This window comes from Ranitomeya imitator, chromosome 10 (assembly GCF_032444005.1).
Source record: "Ranitomeya imitator isolate aRanImi1 chromosome 10, aRanImi1.pri, whole genome shotgun sequence".
NCBI lineage: Eukaryota > Metazoa > Chordata > Amphibia > Anura > Dendrobatidae > Ranitomeya > Ranitomeya imitator.
This window is the reverse complement of record NC_091291.1, coordinates 40180626-40192930: the sequence shown is the minus strand read 5'-3', so window position 1 is coordinate 40192930 and position 12305 is coordinate 40180626. Positions and strand designations below refer to the sequence as shown.

Genomic DNA, 12305 nt, shown 5'->3' with positions numbered 1-12305 from the left:
TGAGGAGTCCAAATTTGAGATCTTTGGTTCCAACCACCGTGTCTTTGTGCAACGCAGAAAAGGTGATTGGATGGACTCTACATACCTGGTTCCCACCGTGAAGCATGGAGGAGGAGGTGTGATGGTGTGGGGGTGCTTTGCTGGTGACACTGTTGGGGATTTATTCAAAATTGAAGGCATACAGAACCAGCATGGCTACCACAGTATCTTGCAGCGGCATGCTATTCCATCCGGTTTGCGTTTAGTTGGACCATTATTTTATTTTTCAACAGGACAATGACCCCAAACACACTGTGTAAGGGCTATTTGACCAAGAAGGAGAGTGATGGGGTGCTATGCCAGATGACCTGGCCTCCACAGTCACCAGTCCTGAACCCAATCGAGATTGTTTGGGGTGAGCTGGACCGCAGAGTGAAGGCAAAAGGGCCAACAAGTGCTAAGCATCTCTGGGAACTCCTTCAAGATTGTTGGAAGACCATTCCCGGTGACTACCTCTTGAAGCTCCTCAAGAAAAAGCCAAGAGTGTGCAAAGCAGTCATCAAAGCAAAAGGTGGCTACTTTGAAGAACCTAGAATATAAAACATAATAATAAAAGTATGAGTTTTCATGGAAAACACAAAATTATCTGGGTGACCCGAAACTTTGGAACGGATAGAATATACAAGGGAATACTCCTTTTGCAGCAATTCCAGCATTGCAGACCATAGGCATTCTAGGAGATAATTTGCTGAGGTAATCTGGAGAAATTTCACCCCATGCTTCCAGAAGCCCCTCCACAAGTTGGTTTGGCTTGTGGGAGCAGCTTGACCGTATGGTACACAAAAAGTGCCCATCAACAGTTCAATGGGGTTGAGATCTGGTGACTGCGCTGGCCACTCCATTACAGATAGAATACCAGCTGCCTGCTTCTTCCCTAAATAGTTCTTGCATAATTTGGAGGTGTGCTTTGGGTCATTGTCCTGTTGTAGGAGGAAATTGGCTCCAATGAAGCGCTGTCCACAGGGTATGGCATGGCGTTGCAAAATGGAGTGATAGCCTTCCTTATTCAAAATCCCTTTTACCTTGTACAAATCTCCCACTTTACCAAAGCAACCCCAGACCATCACATTACCTCCACCATGCTTGACAGATGGCGTCACACTCTTCCAGCATCTTTTCAGTTGTTCTGCATCTCACAAATGTTCTTCTGTGTGATCCAAACCCCTCAAACTTGGATTTGTCTGTCCATAACACTTTTTTCCAATTTTCCTCTGTCCAATGTCTGTGTTCTTTTGCCCATATTAATCTTTTATTAGCCAGTCTCAGGTATGGCTTTTTCTTTGCCACTCTGCCCTGAAGGCCAGCATACCGGAGTCGCCTCTTCACTGTAGACGTTGACACTGGCGTTTTGCGTGTACTATTTAATGAAGCTGCCAGTTTAGGACATGTGAGGCGCTGATTTCTCAAACTACAGACTCTAATGTACTTGTCTTGTTGCTCAGTTGTGCAGCGAGGCCTCTCACTTCTCTTTCTACTCTGGTTAGAGCCTGTGCTATCCTCTCAAGGGAGTAGTACACATCGTTGTAGGAAATCTTCAGTTTCTTGGCAATTTCTCGCATGGAATAGCCTTCATTTCTAAGAACAAGAATAGACTGTCAAGTTTCACATGGAAGTTCTTTTTTTCTGGCCATTTTGAGAGTTTAATGGAACCAACAAATGTAATGCTCCAGATTCTTAACTAGCTCAAAGGAAGGTCAGGTTTATAGGTTCTCTAATCAGCCAAATTGTTCTCAGCTGTGCTAACATACTTGCACGAGGGTTTTCAAGGGTCATTCTAGCCATCCATTTGCCTTCTTACACAGTTAGCAAACACAAAATACCATAAGAACACTGGAGTGATGGTTGTTGGAAATGGGCCTCTATACACCTATGAATGATATTGCATTGCAAACCAGACGTTTGCAGCTAGAATAGTCATTTACCACATTCACATTGTATAGCTTGTATTTCTGAATCATTTAATGTTAGCTTCATTGGAAAAAACTGCTTTTCTTTCAAAAATAATGAAAATTCAAAGTGACTCTCAACTGTTTTAGTGTGTATGTATGTTAGTTAGTAAGCTGTTAATTGTTTCCCAATATTTCTTTTCTCTGCATTTGGTCAGCACTACTACAAATCGTGTTTTGTTTTGTTTTTTTCTTCCCTTTCCTTTGTGCAAATACTGAAGAGCTTACATTTTCAAAAAAAGGAAACGTGAACTATAAATCAACTCTCTAAACGCTTTGCTCCAACTCCACCACATGAAAACACCGCACCCTGGGCCAATCCCATACACTGCCCCCCCCCCCCCCATTGTTTTTGCCCAGATAATATTTTCCGCTTACATAAGTTTACGCTGAACTTTCACCATTACATAAACACTTGGAAGATGTCTCCATGTGTCAGATGTGGGACGGGAGCTTGACGTCAAGGACAACAATAGCCTTAAGGCCGGGCTTTAACTAGCCAAGGTTTTTTGCTTTTTTTTGCCCCACCCAAGTGATATTTTCTTCACAGAGGAAATGCAAATATAAAATGAGTAATTGGATGGAGAATAGAAACGGCCGCAATAGTGAGCAACATGTGTGTCTGTCAGTGTGCGATGCCTGACGCACCCGCTAATGGCTTCATCAGGGCTTAACTATTAATCCCTGGCCATCATTGTACATGCATCATGTTAATCTGGTTAGATCTAATAGTTGGGATGAACCTCGCTGCTCCTATAAATAAAATCTTGACATGAAACCAAAAGTTTAATTTGTGATTAGTCCAGATTTGTCATTTAACCACCTTATTGGTCCATACAAAGCAGTATCTGACTACCAATGTCGATGTTGGGTTTGGATGAGATTGTCTCAACTTGGATAAGTTTCTCATATTCCGATCAGGCAGAAAAAAAATAATTGTGAGTGCTTTATAGGGCTACAAAGTGCGTAGCTGGGGGTAAAGGGAAAAGTTCTCCTGTATCACAGCCCTGTGTATCTCTGCTCATCTGATCAGGTTGTCTAAAGCTTTGTCTGTAAAAAAAAAAACCTTCTGATGGCTCATATATATTGATCAGTAGGGTCATAAGTGCAGGTATGATTGTGCCGCGCCGCGGTACAGGCCGGAGATAATTGTTCTCACTCTTAAAGCTTTATTGAAGGTGTATCAACACGTTTCAGGCTTATGAAGATAATACACAGCACAGAAAGCAGATGATGCGGATAACTAAATCCAAAAAGGCAGCGTAAAGTCACATCACACCTGTAGATAGTATACAGGATGCGAGGGTTCTCAAGTAGTGATGGGGGATCGTGCCCAGATAACGTCTTATTCGAGGTGTTATCTGAGTATCTTGGGCATGCTCGTATATTATGTTCAAGTCAACGCAGCTGCATGATTTGCGGCTGTTGGGGAATACCTAAACATGTGTGAATTCCCTAACAGCCGCGAGACATGCAGCCACGGGGACTCGAACATAATATTCGAGCCCGCCCAAGATAAATAAAACCCGAGCATGGTCGGAAAAGACGTTACCTGAGTACGTTCACCCATCACTATTCTCAAGTCCTTGATTCATTTATAATACTTTTTTTTAGCTATTTTGATAAATAAAACATATATTAATAGTATCTTACAAATAAAAACATCTCCTGATACCCCGATAGACTGGAACATTCGGCTCGGCTAAGTGTTCGCGTTTTATCTATGATGGAGGCAGACTCTTATCTCCTGTCCGAACAAAAGGATCGGTGTTTGGAAACCCAACCAGCCACATCCCTCTCTCCCTCAACATCCCCTGTTGTGGGAGAGTAGAGAGGTCCACATACACATTACATAATTGGCCAATTCTGCAGATATCGGCAGGATCTATATTGTGCATTTAAAAGTTTGCTTTGTTACTTTTGTACCAACCTGGCACTTTTATTTCTCGATACACTTTAGATTTATATGGGCTGAACTCGCCTATTTTGATATTGGCTAAACATCTGATTTACTTTTCTGACGTGGGTTGGATCAGTTATGATGAATTTCAGCACCCCATCCTTATTTGTCCATGGAAGGTGTCCAGCAGTAGGTTAGGCCACTTTCACACTAGCGTCAGGCTCGGCCCGTCGCAGTGCGTCGGGCCGAGGTTGCCGACGCTAGCGTTGTAAGCGCTGCACAACGGGTGCAGCGGATGCTGTTTTTCAACGCCTCCGCTGCCCCATTGTGAGGTGCGGGGAGGCGGGGGCGGAGTTCCGGCCGCGCATGCGCGGTCGGAAATGGCGGACACGTCACACAAAAAAAAGTTACATGTAGCGTTTTTTTGTGCCGACGGTCCGCCAAAGCACGACGCATCCATCGCACGACGGATGCGACGTGTGGCAATGCGTCGCTAATGCAAGTCAATGGAGAAAAAACGCATCCTGCAAGCACTTTTGCATGATGCGTTTTTTCTCCAAAACAACGCGTTGCGACGGATGCCAAAAAACGCTAGTGTGAAAGTAGCCTAACTCTACTAGCTCCATTGAAAATGTGTACAGTCATTGAACAGTCTGTGTATGAAGTGGGGGTTTTTACATTCTCTTCCTTATTTCTAAAATCCACATCCATGGATAATCTTTTTTTCTTGTAAATATTGAAATTGTTTCATTATTTCATTGTTTTTTTGGGGGGGGTTTGCAGCATTTGGTGACTTTCACAATCGATGAAGAAGATGATGTCCACACTGTGGAAGATGCAATTCGGAAACTTAGCATGATGGATGCCAAAGGCAGAATCTGGATACAGGAGATGGTGCTGCAAGTCAACAGTTCCAGTGTTAAACTTCTAGATGTGGATTCCAAGGTACATTTGTTAGTTGTTGTTACATTTTTTACCCCTACCTTCTCCTTTATGCTCCATGTAAATCTACTTCTCAGGCAGGTGTGGGGGGAAAATGCTGCAAAGTAAGAAAGCTTTCAAAAATGGAAGTGTTCAATGGTTTATTTTTATCAATTAACAAGATAGAAAATGAATAAACAAATGAGAAATCTAAATAATTGTTTCAAACATCTTGGAGAACTAACCACAGATCTTCTGTGGATGCCGCTTGTGCAGATCCTTCTGTCTCTTCATGAGATCCCAGATAGACCCAATGACATGAGATCAGGGCTCTGTGGGGCTTGATCATCACTTCCAGAACTACTTGTTCTGCTTTACCCTGTACATTGTTCTTAATCACATTGTCTGTATATTCGGGGTTCTTGTCCTGCTGCCGAGTTAATTTGGAGTCAATCAGATGCCTCCTTGATGGTACTACATGATGGATAAGTATCTGCCTGGATTTCTCAGTGTTGCGAACACCATTAATCCTGACCAAATCCCCAACACCGTTTTCTGAAATGCAGCCCCCAGCTTGCAGGAATCTCCACCATACTTTACTGCTGCCTGCAGGCTCTAGTATTGTGTTGCTGTTCAGTCCTTCAGAGAACAAACTAACTTCTGTTACAGCCGAATATTTCACATTTGACTCGTCAATTCAGAGAATCTGCTGCCATTTTTCTGCACCCCAGTTCCTATATTTTTGTGCATAGTTGAGTCGCTTGGCCTTGTTTTCATGTCAAAAATATATTTTTGGCAACAAATCATCCATGAAGACCACCTCCGGCCAGACGTCTCTAAACCTTAGATGGATATATTTGGGTTCTACTGGTTGCTGCCAGTTGTGAACTGATGGCACTGCTTGACATCTGATTTTGAAGGAAAGTAAGCATGATTTCCTTCTTCTGCTGCATAAGTTTCCTTGACCAAGTACAATCCTTAACATTGTCCATTTCTTGGTGCTTCTTCAATAGTATTTGAACAGCACATAATGACAGTCCAGTCTGCTTTGAAATATTTGCCTAGGAGATACCTTGCTGATGCAGTACAACTACTTTTTGTTGCTGCTGAACTCATTTTTTTTACGATCTCATATGACCTGTGACATGACTGTCTTCCACAACCTCACTGTTGTAGCAGAGTTTAGTTGTTCCTCACCCAGTTTTAACCTTTCTACAAATCGGTGTTTGTTTTCGTTAGCGTTAAGGTTAACCCTAACCCTAAGGTGTTTCAACCTATAAACGAAAATTATGATCATAAACTCCTATTTGGTATAATTGGTCGCTCATACTCTTGACTCCGACCCTACAAAATCCATGACTTTGTTCAAGCAATTGTACTTTGAAGAACTGATGCTGTTTTGAAGGCAAAAGGTCACATCAACTATTGATGTGATCTAGCTTTCTCTCGTTCATTCACTTTGCATTTTGTTATTTGCCAAAAAAATTATCACTTACATTTTTATTTAGGACATTATGGCTTTGCAGCATTTCGACACTCGCCTGAAACTTTTTCACAGTACTGTGTGTATATTTAGCGTATATGTTCTTATATAATATACATATATGTAATGTGACTTTTGATGATTTTTTTTTCTTTGTGCTTTACAGGAGGAGCTGGAAGTTTTTTTGATCCCCGCCATCCAACGTTGCAATACTTTTCTCCCGGAAAATAGGCATCGATCTCTGTTGGCGTTAGTTTGCCAGGAGAGATACCAACCCAGACCTGATGTTCACTTCTTTCAGTGTGATGATATTGGGGTAAGACGCTTGGATTATGGACAGTGAGAAATAAACAGGTTACACCGTAGTGTGTCAGTTTCTCAATAATTTTATTTTAATTTTTCTAGGTGGAGTTGATTTGTGAAGATATTAATAGTGCCGTGTCTGATTCCAAAACCGGAGACAACGCCAAGAGACCTGCAGCCCTTCGGTATTACAGCAATGGGTTGTACTCAAACTGTGTAACCTTAGGGTGTTTCCCTCTCCTTTTCTGTTTGAGTTATATAATGAGGTAGATAATATATTCATCCATTACTGGTCGTAATTTTGGACTGTGGCAGAAGTAAACCTCTTCCGTGCAGGGGCGAACTGTTGTGGTCTCCAAAAAATCAACTACTGCCAAAGCAATTCGCAACCTTCACCCGCTTTCCCACAAATATGTCCATCGACCTTCTGAAAAATCTGAGAAGGAAGGAAGGAGTGAGGGCCAACCTGTACCTCCCCTGAGCACCATTATTACCATATTTTAAAGTAGTAAATCACCATTTACCAACTTGCAAGGACGCACACTTCATGGCTATGAGATTATATCTTTACTAGATGGCAGCCCGATTCTAAAGAATCGGGAGTCTAGAATCCATATATACTTTATTTATTCAAATGTAAGAATAATACAATTAATAAATAATAGTAAGAAAGAACAAAAATAATAGGCAGTATATGGAGAAAACACCAAACAAAAGTTCAAAATTGGTGTGAAAATGTCACTGAACCACTTCACAACTAAATATATATAGTTTTGGTAAATGGTATTATCATTTTTTTGACGAAATTTGGCAGGAGCTTGAAGAGCAACGTCACTGGGCCCGCCTCCACACAGTAGAAACTTGCTGTGAGGTAAAAATTCAAAAATCACACCAAAATGGCGGGCGGAGTGTGTCACAGTACGGCACGTTTCTGATTGGTCGCTCGCAGCAGGCGGCAACCAATCAGACACTGGACACTGTTGACGTCACTTAGCTCCGCACATTAGCTCCGCACATTAGCTCCGCACATTAGCTCCGCACATTAGCTCCGGACATTAGCTCCGGACATTAGCTCCGGACATTAGCTCCGGACATTAGCTCCGGACAAAGCCACGGAAGTTGGCACAAATTGCAGGAAGTAGTATTCTAGGCAATTAATCTCCGCACATTAGCTCCGCACATTAGCTCCGGACATTAGCTCCGGACATTAGCTCCGGACAAAGCCACGGAAGTTGGCACAAATTGCAGGAAGTAGTATTCTAGGCAATTAATCTCCGGACATTAGCTCCGCACATTAGCTCCGCACATTAGCTCCGCACATTAGCTCCGGACATTAGCTCCGGACATTAGCTCCGGACAAAGCCACGGAAGTTGGCACAAATTGCAGGAAGTAGTATTCTAGGCAATTATATATTAGATATGAGGGTCACGGGCTAGACTGAGAGCGCAGCTGGGGCAGGATCTAGTGAGGCATTTGCCCTCGATGAAACGGGAGGAAAGCAATTCGGCTTGGCCATATCAGATGTTTTTGTAGATCAGAGTACAGGAGACATCTTTGCGTGGACGCAGTAACATCAATGCAGAAAATAGTCATGATTGCACTTGAAACGCATAGATGTCCTAGATCTGCTACAGGAAAAAAAATATATCTTTGTACAGTGTTGAAAATTTGAGAGTCCTCAGTGGTTGATACCTTTTAATGGCTAACTGAAAAATGGTAATTATTTTGCTTTCGAGACTACTAAGATCTCTTCATCGGGCATAGAGTATTACAAAATCTGAAAAATCACATATTTATACACAACAGGACACAGGAAAAATGCAATAGATAAGTGACGTGAAGGAAACTATCAGTATGGGACAGGAGGAAAACAGTCGTGGCCATAAATATTGAAGTTCTTGAACCTGGAGTATACATTTTCTGCATTGATTTACCTTTGATGCTAGATGCTTGTGATGGGTAACAAGGTGCCTAACCTTGGCTGGGGCATTTAGATACAAAGTTAGAGCAGCAAAAAGAACCTTAAATTTAGGTGAATGAAAGCTGGTGACTAAGACCTTGACTAGCTGGATAACTTGTATATCATCACTACGTATCTTCCATGTTTTAAGGAACACCCAAGAGAAGATAAGTCAGCAAAGCACAAGTGGCTCCAACTCCTACTTGCCTCAAACATCATGGAAGCCCCAGACACACTACATCACCCCAGCAGAGATCCTGCAGCGGGAATCACAGCGCAGAGCCGGAAAACCCTCAAACTCATCACTGAACCCTCAAATCATTATCAATCCAGTTCCACAGATGCAGCAGCAGTCAGGCAGTTCCGCCAAGGTATCTGGATTTACACTAACCAGACTTGCCAATTACTAAATTATCACGTTTTTTGATAATACCTACTCCTGAAACCCCCGCTCTGTTTCAGCCCTGCCTCTCCGTGGTCCCTACCAGTCTCTGCTCACCTTTGCTGCAGTGATCACAAGTCCCACGTATAGCAAAGTCAACAGAGACTGGCAGGGACCACCAGAGTGTTAGTGCTGCCGAGGAATTAAGTGGTGGGTAATGTTTATTTTATTCTTATTTTATACTATTCCTTGCTATTGGGAAAGTTAAAATAAATCCCGGGCCGTATTTATTTTTTTATTCTATTTTTATATTTTTTGTAATTATTTTAATATTCAATTCTTTTTTTAATTATTTATTTAGGATGATCTTTACAGCCAAGTGATACGACAAGAAAAGAGCTTGCAAATCCCACAGAATCCACAAATGCAACAGAAAAGTAGTCCGGGAGGACAGTCATTTGGTAACTCCATCACAAGTGTCTGGGGAGGAAAGGACTCTAAACACGTGACGAATGGCGGGGTATTAAACTAATTGATTTATCGATTTTGTTCTTACAGTTGATGAGGACACCCAAGACCCTATGGCTGTCAGAGCTGGACGGGAAGTGGTGAGTATCGAAAAGGCGAAATAGGAAACGTGGTCCTGGTCGGGGCTGGAGAAGTCTTGATACTTCTCCGATTTCTAAATCTGTAGTCTCCGTTCTCTTAGCGTGACTTCTACCTCTTGTATTCTGGTATTTATACTATTAACAGACCCGGTTTTAGTACAAGACGTCCTTGATATTGTCTCCACTCCAAACATAACATGAAAGACGCCAAGAGGCTGAGATACAAGTCTCCACCAGGCCTGATCTGGAGAGTTCTGTCCTGAACTAGCTCACCCTCCACGTCGGTGGCTGGGATATATACACCAGAGGAGAACACTAGACCTTCTATTGTTATATTGACGACCACTTTAATCCCTTTGAAGGGGCACAAAGACAATTCGAGGTGTAACACATATTTCCATTGAGTAGAAGCACTTAGCACAATTTCTCCCAGAAATAAATCTTACAGTAATTGTCATTTTTATTTCATGAATTAATAGTACACGTGAAAATAAGAAACTTCGTACAGAAATCTGCTTCTTTCTCCTCCAGGATTGATCTTTCACTCTCAATTTATGGGTAAAATGTGAATTCAGTGAAGACAGATTTTCCCATTACTGAGATAGGAGATGACAGTTGGTGCTCAGTAAGTTCTACGGAGAACTTGTATCAGAATGTTCTCCTCCCTCCATAGAACTTTATAAGCACCAACTGTCATCTCCTATCTCAGTAATGGGGAAGTCTGTCTTCACTGAATACACAATACACAATTTATTCTAAAGTTGTTTTTAATGTGTACTATTGATTTATGTAATAAAAATGATGCCGGTTACTCTAAAGTGTTTTTTCACCTGCTTTTTAAGGGGCTTTCGTACATACACTGTGACAACAATCCCCTCTTTATTCATGCCGGTTCTGTAGGGGTGGCTTCTAAAATTTGATCCTTATACTGGTGGAAAATCATCTTAAAATTAACCAGGTCCTTGTCCTCATTTTCACTTGGGAAGAAAATGACACATAAATTTTTTTTTTTTTTTTTTTTTTTTAGAAAGAGCGCTATAAACTTTAAAGGGGGTATCCAGGCAAATAATATGGTGACCTATCCTTAAGATAGGTGGCCAAAATATTTTATCATGGGGATTCAACCCCTTGCACCTCCACCAATCGTTTTTTACCGGTTCCAATGGCAACCAGCTGTAAACATTGGACAGAGCTGCACTGCACACAGTCATGGTGTAGACGCTGCTGCCGAGTGCTGCAGATCGGCTGTTCTTTTCAAGAATAGGAACTGATCTGCAAAATGGCTGCAATGGATTGAAACTAGTTGTCGGAGCCTGTAACAGCTGATCGGTGAGGTTTCCTGCGTCAGACGCCCACCGATCTGAGAGTGATAATTTATTCTAAGGATGGGTCAGCAGATTCATCAATATCATTTGACCATCAACCCTTTTAATCAGTGGCGCCAAAGTCTATACAGGTGTAACATTTCAACCAATTTGGGCTAGGTTTAGGCTTAAGGTTAAGAATAGGGTTCGGGCAATAAAATTGTTACTAAACGTAATATTGGGCAGGTACTTTCTATTCTTTACGACAGTCAGACGGCCGTATAAATCGGACCACGATGCTCGGACTGGCCGGCGGCTCTCCGCACCTGAATCTGACAGTTTTATGTATTTCTATGAGGCTGTCCCGCTTGGGTCGGTAGAGCCACCAGCCAGTCCGAGCATTACGGACTGATTTATACGGCCATCCGACTGCACCCTTGAGGATCACTTTGTCATTGAAATCCTAGGCAGAGTTAATTTTCTGTGTCAGTAGCCCACTTAAGTGATTTTAGAGCGAGTCGAGTCGTATTTGACATATTAAATATATAAATACAAAAAGCTAAGTTTTTGGCAATGAATCGGTGTCTTCCTCGGGTAACTTAGGATAGGTCATGGTCACAGCTCACCTTCTCCCTCTCCCTGCATAATAAGTCACAGAGCATGCCTAGAAAACTCTCCCATACAAGTCAGCGAACATCCATGGACGATCAAAAATAGAGTGAAAAACGTCTAAAGTCGAAAAATAAAAATAAAATAGAACAGGATTCACGATCTGGCTTTAATTATTCCAAAATACTATATTTGACACAAACTGCCTTTTAATCTAAGGACTGGGACCAAACAATGACAGAAGCAGAAGTCTGGAGCAGCTAGATGATATTCAAATTCAATAATTTGCAGAGTCGGTGCTGGTTTGGCGCACACAATACGTAACATTTGCATTTTCATGTTTGTACTTATTGCTTGGTGCTTTCTTGTTTATACATGATCACTTTTTTCATTAAAACTTTTCTACTGTATTCCTGAAGTTGGTTTGTCTGTCGCGCAGGATCTGCTGAATCACTGCTTTGATGACATTGAGATCTTCATGGCGAATCTCCAGAAGTCGGCGGAAGCGTTTAAAGTCCTAAATCATAGGAAGAAGTCGAGAAGGAGCAAGAAACCAGAAGCTGGAGGTAAAACTTGGCACTAGTGAAAAAAAAAATGTAACGTCGTATGTGTCCACCGTGCTAACCACTGAGCCACCGTGCTAACCACTGAGCCACCGTGCTAACCACTGAGCCACCGTGCTAACCACTGAGCCACCGTGCTAACCACTGAGCCACATATTAATGTAGATTGGCTCCATAAAGCATCTCTCTCTTTGGAAGCTCTGAAAGCTCTGTCTATTAAACAGGCATCCTAAATATATCAACCGGCACCGTGTAATGCTTCATTATCCCTGTGGTGGCGCTGTTG

General features: G+C 42.0%; 1 protein-coding gene across 2 annotated transcripts in view; it reads left to right on the top strand.

Moving 5' to 3' along the window:
• EPS8L1 (EPS8 signaling adaptor L1) overlaps nucleotides 1–12305 on the top strand; it is a 76981-nt gene that overhangs the window by 52587 nt on the left and 12089 nt on the right. For both annotated transcript variants that reach the window (XM_069742398.1, XM_069742399.1), the window contains 7 exons: nucleotides 4669–4830; nucleotides 6456–6605; nucleotides 6695–6777; nucleotides 8705–8924; nucleotides 9297–9396; nucleotides 9494–9543; nucleotides 11896–12022. In XM_069742398.1, coding sequence (XP_069598499.1) covers nucleotides 4669–4830; nucleotides 6456–6605; nucleotides 6695–6777; nucleotides 8705–8924; nucleotides 9297–9396; nucleotides 9494–9543; nucleotides 11896–12022 — 892 coding nt within the window. The remainder of the gene's footprint in view (nucleotides 1–4668; nucleotides 4831–6455; nucleotides 6606–6694; nucleotides 6778–8704; nucleotides 8925–9296; nucleotides 9397–9493; nucleotides 9544–11895; nucleotides 12023–12305) is intronic.